At 36.5% G+C, this 23942-nt stretch overlaps 1 protein-coding gene across 1 annotated transcript in view; it reads left to right on the top strand.

Moving 5' to 3' along the window:
- The first annotated feature begins 1691 nt into the window (after nucleotides 1–1691).
- LOC132553838 (myosin-VIIa-like) overlaps nucleotides 1692–23942 on the top strand; it is a 37376-nt gene continuing 15125 nt past the window's right edge. Inside the window, exons 1-10 of the mRNA XM_060218119.1 lie at nucleotides 1692–1765; nucleotides 15168–15452; nucleotides 18177–18455; nucleotides 19838–19924; nucleotides 20581–20676; nucleotides 21073–21191; nucleotides 21473–21590; nucleotides 21826–21954; nucleotides 22148–22321; nucleotides 23225–23452. Coding sequence (XP_060074102.1) covers nucleotides 1742–1765; nucleotides 15168–15452; nucleotides 18177–18455; nucleotides 19838–19924; nucleotides 20581–20676; nucleotides 21073–21191; nucleotides 21473–21590; nucleotides 21826–21954; nucleotides 22148–22321; nucleotides 23225–23452 — 1539 coding nt within the window. The 5' untranslated portion in view covers nucleotides 1692–1741. The remainder of the gene's footprint in view (nucleotides 1766–15167; nucleotides 15453–18176; nucleotides 18456–19837; nucleotides 19925–20580; nucleotides 20677–21072; nucleotides 21192–21472; nucleotides 21591–21825; nucleotides 21955–22147; nucleotides 22322–23224; nucleotides 23453–23942) is intronic.

Below are 23942 nucleotides of genomic sequence, written 5' to 3'. Positions count from 1 at the left end.
TGAGACCTATGTAGTGTTAGATGACGACGATGATGAGACCTATGTAGTGTTAGATGACGATGATGATGAGATCTATGAAGTGTTAGATGACGATGATGATGAGACCTATGTAGTGTTAGATGACGATGATGATGAGATCTATGTAGTGTTAGATGACGATGATGATGAGACCTATGTAGTGTTAGATGACGATGATGATGAGACCTATGAAGTGTTAGATGACGATGATGATGAGATCTATGAAGTGATAGATGATGATGATGTTGAGGTCTTTGTAGTGTTAGATGACGACGACGATGATGAGACCTATGTAGTGTTAGATTACGATAATGATGAGATCTATGTAGTGTTATATGACGATGATGATGACGACGATGATGAGACCTATGAAGTGTTAGATGACGATGATGATGAGACCTACGAAGTAGTTTCAGGTTTAATCATAAAATTGTGTTTTCAGATGTGTATGTTATGTTTTATACCATCAATTTCACAATGAATTTTCTAAAGCAGACATTTCTCTACTGTTTAGATTAGCAAATGAAGTTTTTTTCTAGATTTTGGGGACACTGGGCTTCTATAATTTATGTTGATAATAGTAGTTCCTACCTTTGATGTGAAACTTTTTTATATGTGAATACGGTTTTTGTTACATTTATAAATAACATTGATACAAGTCAATCCTTTCTGTATAGCGTCACGTTCTGTACACAAAATATTTTCATTTCAATTGGTTCTTTTTAAAATTTTGGACCTAAAAAATTCTGTAGAACTTGAAATTAACAGACTTGATTAGTTAGCAGCATTTCTGTGAACACTGTTATAGAGTAGTAACATAATTATTGGAGTGAACTTTTGTTTCTGGTCAATTGTGGTGTGAAATTAAGGAAGTTGTGACTGTTCAAAAATTTGAGTTACGAAGAGGGCCATGAACATTATTGTGTGCTTCAAAACTCAATCTAATATCAAAATCTAATCAAATTAGGACCTGAGTGAAGGTGTGAGTGTGTGTGGCGGTGTGTGTGTTTATCTTAAAATCCTCGCTCCGTTTACTATAGTATCCACAAAACACATACCAAGGTTGATGCCGTCTCCGACATGTAATCTACCTGTCCGCCGCTGTTTAAAGCCCTCGAGTACTTTCATTTTCAAATACTCCAGATAACACCTTTGATCAAAATTAAACGTTTTCGACTAGATAAGGCCCGAGAAGCATCGAATGATTATTTTGAATAGTGGAGTCGGACTTTATTGTTGAATCCAATGGATTTGTATTTAAAACCAGTCGTGTTGCTATTTTAAGACGCGTGTGGAAGTCCATTCATTCATTACAAGTTCTAGGTCAAACTGGTCTACCTTGTTAAGGATTTGGTCTACTTCATACAAATACCCGTGTCTGTGTGTATACAGGGTGTGTTCACTTAACATGGCGGAGTAAGGAGCTCGGCACCCGAACACATACCTTCTAACCTGTGACGGTAGCTAGTTCTGTTCTGGAGTATTTCTGAATACCAACACGTTCCGGACTTGTGTGTGTGTAGTTTCCCTTGAATATTTACCTGTATCGTACCTGTATTTGTTGCCTTAACGAGCAGTTACAGGTTACATACCTGTGCTAACAAGCGGGCACAAGTGTATCAGCTAAAAATCGCGGAGCACCAAAATGTATTTTGTGATATGAAATATTGATCTTGTGCAATGGAGCTAAGCCGAGCGTGAAAATAAAGCTAATATCAACAGAATGGCAAGTAATTCGGCGAAAACGGTGAGTAGCCAGCAGTTTACAAACTCATGAAATATTTATACAATGTGAGGTGTAAATAATCAATTAAGTGTTGTTGAAAGTGAGGGCTGTCTACTTACAGTTAGATATAAGTGATTACGACTGGAATCTGTCTTCCGATCTATGCGTGAGACAACACCTACACCTATTCTATATGCCACCTTTAAACTGATATCACTTAATCATTGGGATTCCGTGTATCTACACATTAAAAAATTCCACATCAATATATAATTTATACCTACATATCTATATGATCCTCAGGCCCGGTGTGTTTCCAACGCTGAGCGGATCAAGCATCATTATCGCAGGGATTTATTCTTAATGTTGTTCTCGTATGCCCTTTATTTGTGACACACGACGTACAGTATGAAAACTTTACATTGATTTTACAATAAGACACGGTACTCGCAGCTGTTTCCATCAACAGTAAAAACCGATCTTGTAATTAATATTGCAAAGATAAAAATAGCCTTTATTTTTCCGTTCTTACTCCGGATAAAACAATTTCGCAAAACGGGCTGCGCACCATAGTTTCATATTCTGTGATGTAAATGTATATCAGTCTGGCGGTACACGTAATCAGTCCGTTCTGTGACAGTTGTCTGTTCTGTACATATTATGTCCTTCTCGTGTTGACTATCATTAAGATGTTATCGCTTCACTGAGCCAATCATTTCAAACAAAATATATTTACACGTGTAATTTACTTCTGCTGTCAGCACGGGATCACTTCAGCTCTCAGATTTTATCAAGATTCACTTTGGTACGTGTTTTTCTTTGACACGCTCTCTCCGATTGTAGTTTTTCACTTCAAAACTGCCCCCACCCACCCCCACCCCATCTTTGATTTTTGAAATGGACAATGGTTCAGATCTAGGACACATGTCGTCACAGAGAATTACGCTTATCAAAATATCTTAAACAGACAAATTTAATAAAAAGAAGTTGAAGGTAAGATGAAATGACTTGACATGTGAACACATAAGTAAGTTTGGATCATTTAAACTATTTCTCGTTGTCAAATTGTCATACTTAAAGTACATTAGGCAGTCTCAATGAAGGGGAAAACACGGTCACAATCGAAGGAGTGAAAAAGACTGTCTCTATGCATAAACATTGTTCTGGAGGCAAATGAATCATTTGATGGAGAAATGTGACTTTGGACATGCAAAAATTGTGAATATTCAACCAGTCTAAAAATATCGAAGTGTCGAGGGAAAAACCAATATAAAACAAAACAATCGTAAAGTGTTCCTGATAACCAGGTGCTGTGGTAGACTTGAACAGAATTCCCGAAATCAGGAATGAAATAAAATGGAAAATTTAAAAAAAAGACATCATGCGCCTCTCATTAATTGTGTTTTCTAATATGTTAGGACATTTATTACTTAAATTCACTGAACAAACATTTATTTCGTAACGAAGGCTGTGAGTATCACATACATCAAGTATAGAAGTTATCTTGATGCGATTTAAATTAATTTCCTTTCCGAATTGACAATATTATTTGTTATTTTGTACCGCACACAGTTGTCTGGTATATTACGTGTGCCGAGTACTATTGGGATGGGAGACAGACACCTAAATGATTTCTGATCCACTACAAAGGGATTGATACTAATTAAATCCACATATATTGTTATGCTTCCTTGAGTAACTTTTATGAGAAAGAAACTGACGCGGTATTACAATTGATAAGCCTCCCTCAGGTGAAAATCGAACAGGTAGGCTTATCAAAAATAGAAATGTACACAAAGAATTAAAAGTACCTTGTGTATAGGCGAAATACCGCATTCCATACATACAATATCATTATTCATATCAGGTTTGTCTACGTCATACCGTAAGGTAAGAACTTGTTTTACCTGTGTACACGTGCAATTCAAATACTGTTTAAAATCGACTCGTGCCTGCTATTCATTTTTATATTATGTATTCAGGAAGTGTTACTGAATTTTTCCAAGTATAGATAACTCGATTTGATACACATATTAATCTAAGGAAATTGATTAAGGATTTTAGTCCCTCGTCCTTGCACATTTTCACAGTCGAGTCGCCAACTCTTAAACTTTGGTCTTAGTTATGAAAACAAACTTATAGACTTAAGAATTAGTTTGTATGTCGTCTGTCACATTATTTCTTAGTATACCTGATCAACATTCTGCTGGTCTTCACCAATCATTCCAAACTCTCACACGTTCCAGTTACCGGACGAATCACTTTAAACCGGACCATTAGAAAGTGACCGTGAAAAATAGTTCAATAGAGAAACTTAAAGGAGATCGCTCTCTTCTGGTCAAGTGCGTAATTTAATAGGTTTAACATGACTTCATGATTTTTGAAAATAAAAAAAAAATTTGGACATTTTTAGCCAAATGTCTCCAGTTAAAGTTCTATTCTATCGAAGTGACATAAAATTCTTGGAACTCAAGGTTATTTTATGTAATCGACTAAAGTGTAGACTATATATAAGCAATGTTTAACGAGTTCTTTAAGACCTAGACCATGTTCGACAACACATTGACAGAGTGGTTTACAGTAAATTCTAGCGGACGACCAGGATGTATGCCATCTCTGCTAAAAACAGTTTGAACCCATGCTTATATTTATGTTTGCGTTATTTTTAGTCACATCCTGGATTGTGTATCAGACCAGGTAAACTGGTAGACAGGTAAAAAATCGAACTGATATCGATAACATTTAAAATTCTTGGCTAGGATAATCTCGTCCTTAATGTTATAAGTTCATATTATGACTGTCTTAATGTCACCTGTGGCATTTTATACGGTCACGTGACACGGGACTACGTAATATAACAATTGCCAGGGCCAGGCAGGAAGAGAACAAGGAAAGGACAGCATTTAACATTTGCCAATAAAACCAAGAGATACTGAATGTACACGAGCACAGTAGTGTTTTAACTCGTGTCAATTACCTTAGTATTTCAATATCACACAGATTAGATCAGCACGTTCAATTTTGAAGAAGTTTTGTTTTTAATCTTTCAACCTGTTTAAGAAGGTGTAACTTGAGAAGTTTGCAATACATGTATTTAAAGTAGATTTACATAATGTATTGCCAGCATTGAAGCAGAAATATTTGTAGTTCCGATTGCGATTTTTATAGTACTGTAAACCGGACAATTTATCATATTGTACCGCACTGTTCTATTTGTAATAAAAGGGAATTTCTATTTTCGTCAGGAATCTTTATTAACCAATCAAAAAATGTATTTCTTCAGTGCCCATCATTTGGAATCGTAAACATGGAGGCATACGGCCGGCAAAATGCTGATTTATGTAATGTATGTTAAATATGAGATAGATGGTTAAAAAATTGAAATGAATTTTGAATTGTGTGTCAGACATGGTGATACAGTCGAGGTATGGACGTGGTGAACGTTGTACAGTGTATGACTGTGCGGGTTAGAGGGTATAGCATGGTGTACGGGTTAGAGGATATGGCATGGTGTACGGGTTAGAGGGTATGGCATGGCGTACGGGTTAGAGGGTATGACATGGCGTACGGGTTAGAGGGTATGGCATGGCGTACGGGTTAGAGGATATGGCATGGCGTACGGGTTAGAGGGTATGACATGGCGTACGGGTTAGAGGGTATGGCATGGCGTACGGGTTAGAGGATATGGCATGGCGTACGGGTTAGAGGGTATGGCATGGCGTACGGGTTAGAGGGTATGGCATGGCGTACGGGTTAGAGGGTATGACATGGTGTACGGGTTAGAGGGTATGACATGGTGAATGTTGTACAGTGTATTAACAACACCGTGTTATACTCTCTAACCCTTACAGCTATATACTGAACATCGTGTACAGCGTCCATACTATATCACTTAAAGATAATATTCTTATGTGTTTGGAACTTTGTAAAATCCTTTGTACCCTTTGCATCCTTACCTCGTATGTCTACCTCTAGTCTGTTCCTCGTTTATAATATATGTTTTTCCTCGTAACCGGTATTGGTATATTGTACCCTGTAAACGGCTGATGCATTCTGTACATACAGATCTCCAAAGTCACTACATCCTCGATTAAAGTTACCTTCTTCGCCAGCGTATCAAATAGACTTCCTGCATGTTAGACTTGATTAACAAGTCCATGATGAAATAATATACCATTGTCATGCCAAACTGAACACCATTAAAACATCGCACATTTGATATCATAAACTACAAACACGACATATTACCACCTATAATGGTGCTGATTTCAGCACACAGTGAATCAGCAAAATTTGATGTTCCTGCACGATAACAATGTATATATATCATAAAACGTGTCTAATTCAATGACTATATATTGCACACTGTAAATGGGTCGTTAAGGCGTGCAGTTTTGGCAACATACACCCGCATCAAAAACACAAACTTTATAAGAAATAAATGAGGTAGATTTTTTTTAACGAGAATATGGCGTCCGCTGTGAAGTTTAAACCAGGACGTTCAAAATACAGTTGCTCTGCCCAGGTAAATCCCTTTTTATATTTGTTTAACATTTTCGACTTGATGTAAGAGAAAGCCCGACGATATAGCGTCAGAACACAGGATAATACAGTTTTTACATAACATGGATTTGATTTGCTCGGTGCTGAATTCCTACACCGTTTGCTGGTAACTATACGACGGGCTGGATCAGTAGTATGTTTACGTTATACGGAGATTTACTACTGTGTCAATAATGGGTACATGTGTTTTCGAAGTAGGCAATTTTTTCCAGACACAACTTCATTCCTTCTCGTGAAGAGCTGTCAAAACTTTTTCAGCATTTCTGATCTTTTAAATGAAACACATCACATTCACTTCCGGATATTTTCAAATATTACTCATTTACCAGAATCGGTTCCAAGCATATTCCTAATGTTTAACAAATTATCCATATACACAATGCTACATTTGATAGCTGAGTGGATTTACTTCGCGATTTCCGGATTATCGAGTTTCCATGGAATATTTAAACGGAAAACCAGGTTTCATGTTATACTTGGCTTACTTATCGGGTTCACTGTCTGTAATGTTGGTGGGTTATCTAGTTTCACTGTATGCTTGTACAGATTATCGTGTTTCATTAAATAAAATGTTGACCGGATTATCGGGTTTTATCGCAATGTTGATTGAATTATGGGGCTTCATTGTATTGGTTTTTCCTGATTATCGGGTTTCACTGTATTCTTTACCGGATTATGGTGTTTCCTCAAATTGTTGGCCCGAAAATGGAGTTTCGTTGTATACCTGTACGGATTATGGTGTTTCCTTGAATTGTTGGCCCGAAAATGGAGTTTCTTTGTACACTTGTACGGATTATGGCGTTTCCTTAAATTGTTGGCCGGATTATCGGGTTTCGCTGAATACTTGTATGGATTATGGCGTTTCCATGAATTGTTGGCCTGATAATGGAGTTTCGTTGTATACTTGTACGGATTATGGTGTTTCCTTGAATTGTTGGCCGGATTATCGGGTTTCGTTGTATACTTGTACGGATTATGGTATTTCCTTGAAATGTTGGCCGGATTATCGGGTTTCGTTATATACCTGTACGGATTATGGCGTTTCCTTGAATTGTTGGCCGAATTATCGGGTTTCGTTATATACCTGTACGGATTATGGCGTTTCCTTGAATTGTTGGGTTTCACTTAATATTTGGCCGCATCATAGTATTTCAAGTGTCTACGTTTTAAACCAGATTATTGAGACTGAATTTTGATATTAACCATATTTTATAAGCATTAATTGTACCAATTGTGATTTATTTCCTAAGTAGAAAAATTATACTTAGTGCATGGAATGTAAACATTTTTAATGTGATTAGGGCATATATCATCGGTAGACGATGTATATGATATATTGCTGTCAATCAATTACCATTCGTTGTCCTTTGTTCTCTGTGATGAATGTCATAACTAACATTAATGAATTTATTAAAAGTGACGTCACGATAAGCGGACTGTGACTTGATTATTAACGTACTGTTACACATTAACTACTTAAAGTGATTTTGTTCTATACTTTTTTATATCAACCAATACATGATGATTTAACTCAGGAACGACAACTCTGGATAGAAATGGCTGGGGTGATGATTTTAATCTGTTAATTGTATCGAGGAAAATATGTTTAAATATATGATAGAGTTTTTAAAGCCTGAATTGATAGATTAACACTGCTGTGTATCTGTAACCATGATAAATGCTAGCCGCAATATACCGCTTGGCTAGAGAGTAAGCCAGTGGTCCCGGGTTCGAATCCTAGCGGGGGCATCAAAATACAAAACCTCTGTCACATTGTTTTCGAGGTTCGTCATTTTATGATTATTAACTAGACTACAGTGTGAAGAAGAAGTGTAAGGGATTTGCTTAGGTTTTCATATTGTTAAATGCCTTATCAATAGCTATATACGTTTATTGACGGACTCCGCGCGTATGCGAGGTGAGTGTAAGTGTTTGAATGTGTCTGTTTTTGGGAGGGTGCAATTTGTAGCGCGAGATTGGTATGATGTTAGAGTATCCAACTTTGCAGTGAAAATTCGACGGATTTGGTTCGATACTTACTCGCGCTTCCCTGGAAGATCTCGGACTGTCATGCATTGTCGTGGTTGTATCCTAGCACAAGACACTTTACCCAAAACGTGATGGATATCAAGAGGCGGTCCTCCCGCACAGTGTTCAGTGAGGTGTAACCACGAAAGTTCTATAAGGCGACCTACTAAATTAATCTGGCTATTCACGGAATAGCCATATAAATAAAAACGTGTACCAATAAAAACGTATCGTCCAGATAAATAAGATATCCCCGTCATTGTATATTTGGTGCATATTAAACCACTTATTACAGAAAAGTATTCGTATCTCCATATAAACTCAAATATCCACCCTGCCAAGAAACCCAGTACAAGGAAATTTTAGGCAAATAGTGATAATTCGTGCGTTTCAAGCTAAGTAAAATTGTAAATTTGTTGACAAACCAGTTTTCCGTGATTCGGTGTCCATTCAATCGAAACAAACAGACGCTAGACAGGGTTTAGTTAATATTTTGCGAACCAAGATCCTAAGATACGCAGATGTATCTGGTGTTGGTCATCTATGCTCTAGGAAATAATAACAATTCCTCGAAACAATCTAACAAAAAGTATGTTGGTTTTGTGTTCTTTCTCGTAAGACGATATTCTGATATCAAAAAATATTTTTTACTGTAAACTTTGCTAAACATCCTGTTCACACCCAAAGTCAAGGCCGACTTCCTTATATGGTGTGCGAAGTCAGTTTCGTGTATTGTGTGCGTGTGTTTTTTTAGCTTTGATAATGGGACGTTCCCAGAATCGGAATATGGGCGTTTATGGCGAACCTGATTGAAGTTGGTGACCGAGTGTCTTCCTCTAGATATCGCCCCAATCGTGACATTACGTAAAAATCCAACAAAGGCAAATAGAGTTAGAATTCGTCGGTGTCATAAGTGCAGCTTTGTAAATTGATTAATGATTGAAAAGTAAACTTTTAAATGTTCCTCGGAAACTGAATATGAAATGTTACCAGGAACCACCGTGAATGTACTGTAGACTAGCATGTAATCATCGGAGACATTCAATACTCCGCAGAATCCACAGTTAGAACATTTTAATATAACGTTATCCACCATTCTGAAATGTTGACCAATTTCTCTCCGGCGAAAGGCTCAGAATATTTTCCAGAAGAAGAACAGTGGGCTAACGCAGGTTTTTAAAAGGGGTTTTGGGAACGATAGTCGGCCCTAACTCTGTTAAATCTATACATATTTAAACTAAATTACAAATAAAAAAGTGAGATTTACTCCCGAAATTTTCTCCCCAAATTCAGACAAAAATGACCCATTCCAAATTAGTAGGATAGGACGGAATGCTTAGAAATTATTGATAGAAATATTTTGAACTGACAACAGAACCATAAGATAGCTTTGTATATTTGGTGTACCTTTTGTGACTCGGAGTTGGCAGTTTAAGGTCAGGTTTTGTGAAAATAATGAACATTCTTATCGCTCGCATGACTCTGTGAAATACAATGGAAGTTAAACCACTTATCAGGTTTTGTTTACACACGTACGTGTATGTAGGTATATACTATACATTGTTCCGGGAAGCTAGTTGTCCTTTACAAAACTATACATACAATTGTAGGGAAAGATGGCTGACCTAATCTACACTTAACACGCAGGTTGTTAACACAATTTTTTAAGTGTTCATTGATTGTAAGCATTACATTTGTGAAGAAACATATTCGAAATTGACGTTATTTTCTGATAGCGGTTTATATCGTTTTCTTAAAAATTACAGATGTGGTTCGCAATATGGTTGTATACAAGTGTGACAGAAGTAGATTGAGACTCAGTAAGTTATATAAAAATATGACACAGATACATAATGTACATTCTACATTTATTGAATAAACGGAGGAAATGAGAACAAAACCGAAGGTTAGGATTTTGTAAAGAGAAAAATGAGGAAACATTGTGTTAAAAAGATATAGATTATACACAGAACGTAACATAAATAGCTGGTAAAGAAAGTACGATGTCAGTTTAAGAAAAAATAATAATAATTAAAGTAAGAAAAAATGGCTGGCACACTCCGATGTAAACGCTGTAAAAGTGCCATTTACATCGAAGAGACACATTGTACATTCCTAGACAAACAGCGTTTAAAGAAAGTTTCAACACGGTGTCGTGTTGTGTATACAACACAGCGCGAGAATCACAACTCGGCTGTCAGTCACTTCTATATAGATGTATCGACAGTAGGATACACTCGCGTCAGTGGGCTGTGTTTTTGTGAAACAGGATTTGATTTAACAAATAAAGCTCACTGTTACAGTGATAGGAATGTAGTTTGTATGGATAAATATTTTTGTAGATGATGACGGCTTGTTCAGCCAAAATAAGTTTAACCACCGTGACATGATTGGGTACAAAATTATGTGGATGATTCATCGGGCGTTCGGATTTCTCGAGATGCATTAATGTTAAGCCCATTAAATATGAAAAAACACGGATGGAGATATCAGGACTTTAATATTTTAAGTCTCGCGACTACGATATGCACGTACGATTTTGTTTGGAGGGCGTATTATGAATTTTCCAGAACTTTATGTGCTAAGACCAGTTTACTTACATAATTTTACATTTTTTCATCTAAATAATTTAAAGATGTTTAGATGTAAAGAATACATGGTAAAATCGCAATTGTGACCAGAATATTTACACTGTGTTTACGTGTAGTAATTTTCTCATTACATTAAAACATTAAAAGTCAGCATAGCTGGTATCCTTTGTTAGAAATTGTGAAATGTACTAGATATTTCACATGAAGTTTCGTTCACGATCTTTTTGCCTTGTAAGCAAAACGGCTAGGTACACAAAACAACCTTATATTAAGCATCAAATGTTGGGAAAATACCTAACATTTCAGTACACTTGTCTTTGTTGATGTCTTGCAACAGTTTGTAGTTTTAAAGCAGCATTTCTTCAAATTTAATACACCATATTGAACATTATACATAAGGATGGATAAAAGCTGACCTAGTACGAAATATATTAACTTATTCGTAAGGAAAATTAAGGGAAAACACCTTAGAACTTATGTTTAACCCTTTTCCCTCGTATTCTAACACACAGAACAGCTGTCATGGTGACCCAAAGCAACAGGCAATCGGTTCAACTTTGCTGTATGCGACACGTCTTCACTCAACAAAGTGAAATGACAGCAATAGGAGAGTTAATAGATAGAAGGATGAGGGGAGGGTCGAGGATGAGGGAGGGTGGAATTATAGCTAGATATCGTTGGTTTGTAGACGCATATTTTTAATATTATACATATGTAACCATGTAGTGTTTAGTAATTTCATGGCCATCATATTGTCTCCAGGCTATAGAGACAACCACCGAGACGAAGTTGTCCTTGCCCGTCTTCAGATGGGTCATACATACCTTACACATTCATATATGTTGAAAGGCGAAGATAATCCTTGGTGCATAGGATGTGATGAGCCATTCACCGTTAAACATTTTTTATTGGACTGCATTGACCTTCTGTCTACTCGAGAACGTTTTTATCGTAACATTACATGTCTAAAATCCCTTTTTGAAACTATTGAGATTTGTAAAATTCTACTTTATCCGAAAGATGTTGTTCTATATAATAGACTATGACGTACCATTTTAATCTTTTGTGTTAACATACCCATTTAAGATTTTTAACATTTGTCTTTTACCTTTTGGTTTGTTTAATGCTATTTCCTTTTGGATATCTGTGTGTTTTACCGTTTGATGGCCCAAATGACTTTTTAAGTGTTGACGGGCCGTTAAGAATGTAATAATAATTATAATAATAATATTGCGGAACGGGTACCGGAAGTTCTCAGACCTGTTGAAGGCTTGTAGTAACAGTGATCATCTATCTTGTTGACCACTCATAGGTCTTCCGAATTCAAATTGCCGACCTGTAAACCCAGTCACTACTGCAATATGTACAGCTTATAACTGACAACAATCCGTTACAATGACAAAGGGTGTACAGTTTACAACGTTCTAAATTATCAAAATTAGTTCTCTGTTTCTAGCTTAAACAATTATCAAATTTCTTCAGAAGTTGCCTGACATATAACCTGTAACACATATTCCGCTTTTCGTTAGAAGACATTTAAATCGGCTTAATATGAACGTACTTACGAGACTGTCTTTTTATGAAGACTAAAAATCAGAATTGCTGTTATGTATTTATTTTCGTTAGAGAAAATTATTTTAGCTAGTGGTCTAATTATCTGATCATTGTACGATTACAAAGAGAATGCTTTGTTGTAACCAAGGCAATGACCTAGCATTCGGACAGACGGTAAGTTTAGAGATATCAAATACAATCGAACTTCGTTGTTCCGAACTTGTGTAACTCGAATACCCCGTTTAATTCGAAGTATTTCGTTTGTCTCGTCCAGTTTTGTCCCTTAACAATCAATCAAACTTAAATCGAATACTGGGATAACTCGATTTTTTCCAGTGGCCTAGCCGAATTTGAAATAACAAGGTTCGACTAATTGTTTAGGGTAGAAAATGGCCACGGACACATAACAATTATTGTAAAATTTAAGAGAAAGAAAAGGCCAGAACGTTCTTAGAATTCATATGACGATTTGAAATAATAAGAAAAGCTAGATTTTTAGGAGCGACACGAATTTTTCGCGGGCAATCACAGAAAGACTTGGAACATTTTGTGATATACGCTCTGTAATGAGATATATTTGTGACTCACGGATTTGCCTGTAGATTGGAATTTTAATAGGAATAGGGGTAGGGCAGGAGAATAGGGGGTAGGGCAGGAGGATAGGGGGTAGGGCAGGAGGATAGGGGCAGGAGGATAGGGGGTCGGGCAGGAGAATATGGGGTAGGGCAGGAGAATAGGGGGTAGGGCAGGAGAATAGGGAGTAGGGCAGGAGGATAAGGGGTAGGGCAGGAGAATAGGGGTAGGGCAGGAGAATATGGGGTAGGGCAGGAGAATAGGGGGTATGACAGGAGGATAGAGGCTAGGGTCAATATTTATCAGATACAATGTATATCGTTATTTTACTTCTATTTTCACCCTCTTTGTAATGTCATTTTCACCCTTAAACATTTCCAGTGGTAGACAATGTAAATTCTCAGTGGATGTACTATGAATAAACATAAAAACACCCGTGTTCCTGTATGAATTAAACAGGAAAATGATGGTATCTCTTTATTAGAGAGTACACGAATGGAAGCTTAAACCGAGGCTGGAGGCATTCACCACACAAGTCAGTTTGATCCAAACTTTACCACATCATAACCTTGCCTGATAACGGCAAGACTAATCTCACACCTAATTTTACAAGTTTCCTCTGGGCACAGGATGGAGAGAGATAACTGAAGACGAATTGTACACATGACTTGTCAAATGTCTCCGGGTGACCTTTGGCCTTATCGGGTTCCACCTTCGGGTCATGTCGGGTTTTATCATACAATTATATCGTAAATTGAGAATTTAAACTGCTATGTTACACTGATTTCCCATCTCATGTCTTACCTGTATTAATAATAATTCAGAACAAATATAGTAGTCTCTGGTCACATCTAATGCAGGTTTAGTTTCTCAAGGTAAATAACACACATCAGAGAACCGCAGATATCCTATTAAGATACATGATATCAAGTAAACACTTCGCCTTGAGAAATTCAACAAACGTACTACTGATGTTAAATAAAGACCTATGTTATACCTTTGTCAGCAGCCTTGTAACTATGTCAACTTAATCCAAACATCCAGTAGAAGGAAATGGCACCAAATATGGACATGCCAATTAGATAGGTATGTTTGGATGATTTTTAGATGACTCGTTGTTGTACAAGGTTTCACATCGCCTAATTGTTTATTTGACTTCATGAAACTGAGTGATATATCTTTTGTGCTGCAATACTGCAGACTGATACGCTTTGTCCAATCATATAACGTTAACTTCTTGTCTGAATTCAGTTTCACCACATGTTAAATATAGGCGGGTTTTATCGCCAGTCTTTCGTTAGTATCCGGTGTTACCCATTAGAACAGCATTCGGAAGACCCGTCGCATGCCGTGCATATCGACGCAACCACGAGATAACTAACAGTACGTTTGTCAGCTACCAGTGAAGCACAAACATTCTCGGTAGTACCTCCTGGAGTAGGTCAACGCGCAAACCGACTGAGCTATCGTCGCCATTTTAAATTAATTAGATAATTCTAGAACTACTCCTAAATGAGGACTGATCGGAGTAAAATTCTTTTAACTCGTAAAAATGTCGATATTTTTTCTCATCATTCTGACAACTCTCATTGATTGGGTTGTCCAGAAAAAGCTACAAAAATACCAGCATGACTGTAATCCAAACTCAGATTCAATAAAACTAGGGAACAAACAAGAAATTTACACAGAGACCCCTTAAAATGTACAAGGAGAATAAGACCAGGTGTTCCGACAGGTTATGTGTCGGATGTTTAATTATAGATTCTGTTTCCTGACTGGAACATTTAGTGTTGTGGTAAAATTAGCAGGTAATGTGGACGTTTATCTCGATTATTAAAGACACTGTCGAACAAAGGAACCTATTAAAACACCTCACTTACCTCGAATTATACTCTTATTCATGATTCTAAATGTTCGGAAGCCATGTGAAGAAAAATATTCAGTTTTTACGGTTTAGCAAAACGAAGGAATAGGCTACCTCTGTCTTCGTTTCATTTGTTTCCCTCTCAATATCGTCCATGGGAAACATGACCTTAATCGTATCTCTTCTATCATTTTTTATATGTAGCCCGAATTAAGACTTAATTATTTAATATTTTGTTTTTATTTTGTAGACGAATGGAACGTCGGATGGTAAACAACGTCATGTCAGTAATATCCAGATCGGAGGCGGTGTCTCTCCCCCGAGGAAGCGATCGTCCCAGTCCATACAACTACCGACCACTTCAGCATGGGGAGGAGATGAACGCCATTTCGATGTGTCTATATCAGAAGAAAACACACAGACTGAAGCTGCTCAGACGAAACAGAAGAATGGAGGGTCTGCATTGGAAGAGCGTGAACTGGACCCCAAATTCGGAACGACGACACTTTCGTCTGCGCAAGTCTCAGACCAACTGGTAAGTTCGCTTCGTCTTAGCGACATAAAGAAAGCATAGTCAGTGGCTTAAGATACATATTATAACTGCACCGCCATTGTCAGAATACATCTACCACATGTTTGCTGTATTCAGCAGTGACGGAAACAGTTGTATTTAAGCACGTGTATGAATTCAACTGACCCAATTTTTTATTTACTTATATCTGTTAAACATATGAATAACTGTTTAGATAAGCGATTATTTCTTGTTGTAACAAACGAATTGATTTACGAATTGGTTAATAATAATAACAATATAAATAAACTTTATTCATTGAGGATATAAAACATGTTTAGCCAACGGCTAATCTTCCACATGGTCCTCTGGTTAGTAAAATAACGTTAGTTAAAATCTACAAAGTTACATACACGAATCAAGTTTAAACTACAAACTACATATTAAACAACAATGGGATTTTAAACTACATCTTAGGAAAATAAATATCACACATTGATTAAAATAATCACAGAATGCATAATTACTCATGCAAAAATATTTCATCAATGAAATGACAGGTGCCTAATATACCTACATGCTAATATAGCAAACAGATAAAAATTGACATAGTTATACAATAATATAGCATAGTCTAAATTTAGGTCAATATGGTGGTAAAAAAGTTGAATAAGAATGGCAAATATATCACAAAGAGATCTGAGACATAGATATAAGATGTTGAATAAGTTTTCTTTTAAAAGTGGAAAAACAATGGACATTCTTAATATCATTGGGTAAAATATTCCATTCTTTAATACTGCCAGTAAGAAATGTTTAGAATAAAACAAAGTTCTATGTTTTGGCACTTGGAAATTGTTTTTAGAAGCATATCTAGTATTCCTTCTGTGACCATTCCGCACTAGTGATACATTGTTTGACAAATATTCTAGAACAGTCTGGTGATAACATTTAAATAACATACACAGCATTCTAAATTTGTAATACATATTAATTGGCATCCATCTAAGTTGCTGAAACATTACTCTGGAGGGTGTGTCAAAAGGTACATTAAAAATAATACGGGCTGCCTGCTTCTGAGCTTTGAGAAGTTTCCCCATTAATTTTTTGTTGCAACCTGACCACACAGTACTACAATATAAAAAGTGTGGAAAAACACAAGAATTTAAAAAACATAAGTTTACTTTCAGTAGGTAGATGTGGACTAATAATGCTTCGTAATAAACCAAGTTTCTATCTAATCCTAGATACAACAGATGTGATATGACTTGACCACGTTAGTCCATCATCAACGTTTACACTAAGTAGTTTATCATTACAAACCTGTTCTGAAGGTTCATCACACATATGTATCTCCATGGAAATTTTCGCACGAAGATAATATTTTTACGCGCGTCATCAGGCACAATTCAGGATAACGTTAACGTCAAGTACACAAACATTGAATAGATTTAACAAACTGTTGGTATGTTGATGGTTTGAATATTCAATAAGTGTTGCCGGATAAATTAAATACATGGTTACTGTCTTAAATTATAAGCTACATTTCGGCTTGGGACAAAATCATAAGGGGCTTGCAAAAGGCTCGCCACTGTTGTCGTCAGTCATCCTCGCCAAAATACAGCTTACATTTATTCAATGTTTTCTCAATGTATAAGCTGTATTTTGTGTAAGGAAAGAAATGAGCCGAGAGTTGCGTTGAATTATGACTGGCGACTTTCAACAAAATATGGTTCCAAATTTCAATGAATATAATAGCAGTTTTGTAAAAAAAAAATCTAGTGTATTACAACAATCAAAATTGCTTAATCAAACATACACACGCGCGCGCGCACAAATACACGCACACAGCATATTTCACCTGACGAAACTATAAGAAAATCTGAGTAGTTTGTATATTTGGGTATGTTACTCCGAAATACCTGTCAATAAATGAACATATGGTATAAATACATCAGCTATCACAAAAACGCGACAATGCTCTTATTACATGTTGTGTTAAACCTACTTGCCAGGAAAGAAAAAGAAATTATTATAGAAACACCTTTTGTTTCGGCTGCATCTTGTACAAGTCAGTTATAATGGACACTACTTGCATGATTTGTGATTTTCTTTACCTCTTGTTCGACACGAAAGCATCTAGATAAAACCTCCAATGTACTCCTACTGTTATATTCTTCTTTTTTCTTCGTTTTAACTTTTACACTAAAGAACTTGTTTACAAAATGCATAATTTCAGGTACAGAAACGGTTGTGTGAAATAACCCCAGGCAGTACCCAGTTACGAAACCTTGACTCCGCTGTTTGTCCTTACTGTTTATAACGTGGCTTTTGTTCTACCTGATACATGAGATCAGGACCTAGCCAATCGGACGTCAAAGTCGTCATCAAAATAGTGTATCAGTAATATATATCATTAGGAAATAAACAGACCCGTCTAGCTATGAAAAAAATATCATTTATTAACATCATTGACGCATCGGCTACATTGTTAGATATTTTTTATCATAACCCTGTTTGACACAATTTTATCATTTCTCGGGTGTGGTCGACGAAGCAAAAGACGCAGACTCTTCAGAGACATCTTTTGTTGAAAACAATTTTCTTCTATGTTCATAATTGACCAAGTTATGTCGATGGTAATTTGAGAATGCAATTCTATTACCTGGTGGATGTTTTTTTCTGTTTTTAAAATGGTGCAAAATAATCATAAATGCGTTTTTATGATGACTATTTCTTGTATTTTAGCTAAAAGTTCTAAAAGACTCCACTGTTGTCGGAGAAGAAGCGAGTAACGGCAAGGACACCGATGACCGTCGATCGTCAGGACGCCATTCTACAGCTAGTGACCACTCGACAGAACAGTCGGACGAACCCTCTAGGTCTCACGAGTCCGGAGATGTATTTGTTCCTAGTAGTTGGACGTCTTTTGCCCAGAGTCTTTTTACAGTGAAGGGGTCAAGCAGTTACTGTTGTGCAGCCCTTCCCCAGCCTCTTCTTCCCAAGTACGAGAAAGCAGATCACTTGGTAAGTATCAAAATCAAAGTTAAAAATGATATAAAATATTCATTTGAATAATTATCCGATCGAATGAGATTATTGTAAGTTGTGTATTTTTATTTTGACGAAAAGTCGGAATTCGAAGTCAGCACTGACGAGTGATACTATTTTCAGTTTCTGAATATGAACTCAATTTGATAGCTGAATGTGATAATACATGCTGTATGATGCAGTGTTATTTTTTGGCTATGCTGTAGCTAACTATTAGTAAAAGGTGTTTATTACGTTTGTGTTCTTTGTGTAATCTTTGGGCAAGGTCGTAGACACTGTTGGTGGACTTTAAATCCCCGAGGTTTGCCGTAACCTGCATGCCACGTTTTAATTCATTAAAATAGAGGCACGGTTAAGAATGTATACATATACTTGATATTGTTCTAAAATTTCAAATCTATGAAAATTACAAAGTTTATCTAATTATGAGCCTGCTCGCACCTCCCCGTCTAAATTTTTACTTTTCTTTCGATCACTTAAAATTTTCCTCAGTCATCTCATAGACTTCAAAATTTTTTGCACACCATTACTGACGAGTCCCAGAAGGTTGAAACAGTTGGCTGTATGTTGCCATTTAATTTATTATTTGGCTCTAATGTATCTAACTTCAAATTATCAAATGTGCTATTCACGTGCCTGTTATTTGTACAATCTGATAGTTGAAGTACAATAAAAAGAAATTGTAAAGTGAGACCTGGACTATAATCGGCCAATCTTTAGAACGAATTAAATCACAAATCATACCATGATGGGGAAGCTATTTTAAAAGTTCATTTTGACGAATAAATAACAAATAACAGACAATCCACAAGAAAACATATACTCTTGTAAAGCACGTGTTCAGAGATGCCCTCTTATTAATGAAAAGAGGATCAACCATCTGTTTCATGGGATAGACAGCTGGAGTGAAATGGCTAATTTCCGAAAAGAAAAAACTTCCAAAATTTGTTCGGTTTTCTTTGTCACTCTGCTTATTTCAATGGAAGAAAATAAACATTGATAATGAATGAAAAATGAATGAATGTAATTGAATTGAAATAAAAATTCAGGAGAATAATGTTTGTATTGTGTTAGTGTGAATTTAGAGGAAACAACATCACTCTGAAACAGAAGTATACGTTTTCAAAACTTGTTCACACTCAAATTGATGGTTTGGCTGTCAGCCTAAATTTAACTGGGCATGTCTAGAATCATGCGTTAGATAAATCGCTGAGATACCTTCATGGTGGCTTCGTTGATGCTGATCTGACACCAAACTAGTCACCTATCTTAATGTCACCTACCTTTTAAGATAAGCAGGTGTGATTGACATATTTTTCAGGTGAGAAAAGCTTTTGATTTGTTTATTCTCTGTTAAGGCCTCACTAGCTTCCTGGGTGACGATCCTGAGAATCATGGGAGATTTACCAGACTTAGACATCATAGACAAGATAGATGTCGCTGGGGTAAGTCATGTGACCTTTGGAATCTGTCGCTGTAGCTTTTACTTGGATTGAAAAAGTTTAGATATCAAACTCCCGGTTGCGTATTAAACAGGAACAAATGTAACTGCATTGTCATAAATATGTACATCCACCTGATAGAATACAGTAATAGTGATATACATTGTTCATCTGTCCCCACTTGTATAAAACATCTCAACTTGAGATTTCCTCAAGTCGAGATTTTCCTCTGCTGATATCTCCTCAAAAACGGCTTGTATAAAATTTTCTCAAGGAACAAGAGGAAGTCCTCGGCTAGGATGTCCTGAAATTCCTTGAGGAATTTTCATACAAAATATTTTCAAGGAGATATTAGCTGAGGAAAATCTGGGCTTGAGGAAATCTGAAATTGAGATATTTTATACAAGTGGGGCCTGAGCTACAAAGAGAAAGTATGCAAATGAAATAAGATGTAATATAAGAAAGTAAGTTCGAAAATAGATTGTAACGCGAGTCACGACATTTCAGTATCTATTTGGAAAATACGTATATAGTTATTTTTTTCCAACATATAAAATCAAAGCATGGTTATAAATTCTGCTTTGAAATCACGACAACTTTTCTATAAACTGGAGATTTAAAACCATGAATTAATGAGAAAAGGTCATTTTTCTCTTCAGCAATCAACACAACCTAGTGTCCAAGTTCGACAATTCTATCATAGGAAATACACAAAGAAAGATGTTGAGGATGCCCACAGGAAATATACAGAACTGGTATGGAATTTCAATCAAGCATATCACAACATGCCAGGCAGTTGAAGTAAAACAAAACAAATCGAGATAAATTTTGTCTATGTGTATGATGTCGGTCGGTATCTTTCTTAATGCCTGTAAATCAACACATTCAAGATTAGGTTTAATATTCTGAAATAGAACTAAGAAAGGAGAACGTTGGATTAAGTTTAGGTGAAGTGTATTACGAAGGCATTGAGGAACGTCTATCAAATCTATGTTGCTTTCCTCCCGTAAGAACATGTTAGATGCTTCTCTTTTGATAGTTAGATATCCTGATCCTGTCAGCACGTAGTGCTGTTTAGCGCAATACCAAATACAGATATCCAATACACGGTAAATTTACATCATCTTTGCTGATCAACTTCTCTGTTACAGTTTAAGAATCCTGGGTTTACAGAAGCCAAAGGCCTGCCCTTTCTTAGCGACAAATCAGTTTCAATGCTTGAGAAAGTCCAATTCATTTGTGCACTGGGCATTTACCAGCCCGACCTCAGGTAGGGCACATAGTTGATAGCAACATTGGATTTTGTTTTCACTGTCACAGAAACACTTTGTCATCTGTAACATTTATTGTCATGTTCGGAAAAAAGGGTTTTATAACAACAAGTGCTTATATAATACATTACATATCCTATATTTTTTTTATCTTTGCTCGGTAATTCCATTGACCAGAGAAAGTGACCAAAACCCGAACAATTTCCTAACAGGTTTTTAATGTAACTGACCATTGCGGTTTATGACTAAGGTATAATGATAGTTTTTTTTGTTGTTGTAGAGATGAGTTGTACTGCCAAGTTTGTAAGCAGCTTACGAACAACCCGTCCCGCAACAGCACAGTAAGGGGTTGGGTTCTTCTGTATCTCATGGCAGGAAGCTTCTCCCCAACAGAAAGGGTATGTTTTCTCCTTTCCTACCAACCATTTTGTAACATCGATACAACCGATACTGTTAGTTTGAATATAGAATCGGATGACTTCTTTGACTTTGAAAATTTGACTTTGAAAATGTTACTTTTTAAGATTTCACACAATGTACATAAACCTACACAAAGATGAGTGGAAAATATGCACAACGGTTGCAACTGAGAACAACTTCGGACAATTCATTTACGGATTGATTGTTTTGCAGTTTTCACCATGCTTCCTCCAGTTCCTTCAAGAAAGCATGCCGGAGTATGCAAATCGTGTCGAGAGGATACTGCGCCGGACATTCATCACAGGGACCAGGGCCTTCCCTCCTAGCTGGCTCGAGTTTCAGGTGAGGTTTGTCGAGCGCCAGTGAGGTCACTGTTTGTAATCACAAATCCTATTCATATCAAGTACTTTGCGTAGATTTTGATTTTTTTGTAAATTTATGTCGCTGGGGGTCGGAAGGCCGTTGGGTAATAAAGATTAAGTCATTTAGAAAAAAAAATCGTATGTAACTGATGAAAGCACTTATTATACTGTAGGCCGCGAAGAATGGCAAACCAATTCTACTGCCTGTAGCACTGATGAATGGAAACAGAATGCTAGTGGAGGCGGATTCGGTGACAACAGTTCAGGAATTGAGTCGACAAATCGGAAACAGAATCAGTCTTCAGCATCTAGAGGGATTTTCTCTCTACATAACACTTATGCAGAGGGTAAGAGATTCTTCTGATATGCCATCTTACATTTGGCTTTATAATATAGTCATAGATATTTTCAGACTAGCCAAACAATTATCAATACTTTGTTTTTCAAAGGGCAGTAACTTCCGTATCATCACGATGACACATGGATTCAGAATCTTCTGCGGTGAAGCTAAATGATAACGATATCATAGTCATGGAAGAAATGTAAAAGTGAATATCGTTGGTGTCTAGGTACATTGTATGACAATAATAACACGTGATTGTGTTGTTATTCTTCTTTACAGATCTCCAGTTTGGGTCACGTTTGTTATTCTTCTTTACAGATCTCCTGTTTGGGTCACGTTTGTTATTCTTCTTTACAGATCTCCTGTTTGGGTCACGGTTTGTTATTCTTCTTTACAGATCTCCTGTTTGGGTCACGTTTGTTATTCTTCTTTACAGATCTCCTGTTTGGGTCACGGTTTGTTATTCTTCTTTACAGATCTCCTGTTTGGGTCACGTTTGTTATTCTTCTTTACAGATCTCCTGTTTGGGTCACGTTTGTTATTCTTCTTTACAGATCTCCTGTTTGGGTCACGGTTTGTTATTCTTCTTTACAGATCTCCTGTTTGGGTCACGTTTGTTATTCTTCTTTACAGATCTCCTGTTTGGGTCACGTTTGTTATTCTTCTTTACAGATCTCCTGTTTGGGTCACGTTTGTTATTCTTCTTTACAGATCTCCTGTTTGGGTCACGTTTGTTATTCTTCTTTACAGATCTCCTGTTTGGGTCACGTTTGTTATTCTTCTTTACAGATCTCCTGTTTGGGTCACGTTTGTTATTCTTCTTTACAGATCTCCTGTTTGGGTCACGTTTGTTATTCTTCTTTACAGATCTCCTGTTTGGGTCACGGTTTGTTATTCTTCTTTACAGATCTCCTGTTTGGGTCACGGTTTGCATCGCGTTATGGACGCGGTGTCTGAGTGTGAACAACATACTCGTCAGATGGGGATGAAGGAAAGTACATCCACATGGAGACTTTATTTCCGGAAAGAATACTTCACCCCGTGGCACGAGCATATTGATGACCCTATTGGTATTGACCTCGTCTATCAACAAGTGATGAGGGGTGTGTCTGTTGGCGAATATAACTGTGACAAGGTATGCTAGCGTGTACAACTACTGTTGTGAAATTGTTATTTAATTTAGTTTAAAATAATTCAGAAATGAATTAGCGCTCTAACTGGAGTTTGTTTTCCCTCGTGTTTCAATAGTTTCTACATGATTTCAATAGGATATTCATTTGTATATGGAATATACTTATTACTAATTAAAGAATTATTCAAAGTCGCCTAGCGCGCTTTATGAGTTTGAACTTGTATTTTTTCTGTTTTTTTTTTTTTTTTTTTTAAGTTAATCTCTCCTGATCACTTAATGGTACTGCCAGAGAAAATTAACCATTAGCTACAAATGACATTTTGGGAAAAAAAATCTTTAAAAATATATATGCTGACTTATGCGAAATTCAAAGCACTTACAATTGTATTCCGATATCACAGAAATGTTACATTTGATATGGAAAATCTGTTATTTATCCATGTAGAATTTCTAGCTTACGATTTCGGATACTAGTCTTATTTCATGATTGCAA

This window comes from Ylistrum balloti, unplaced genomic scaffold (assembly GCF_031769215.1).
Source record: "Ylistrum balloti isolate Yb309-2 unplaced genomic scaffold, AGI_CSIRO_Ybal_v1 Utg370358, whole genome shotgun sequence".
In the NCBI taxonomy this organism is placed as follows: Eukaryota; Metazoa; Mollusca; class Bivalvia; order Pectinida; family Pectinidae; genus Ylistrum; species Ylistrum balloti.
This window is presented reverse-complemented; position numbering and strand designations above follow the sequence as displayed.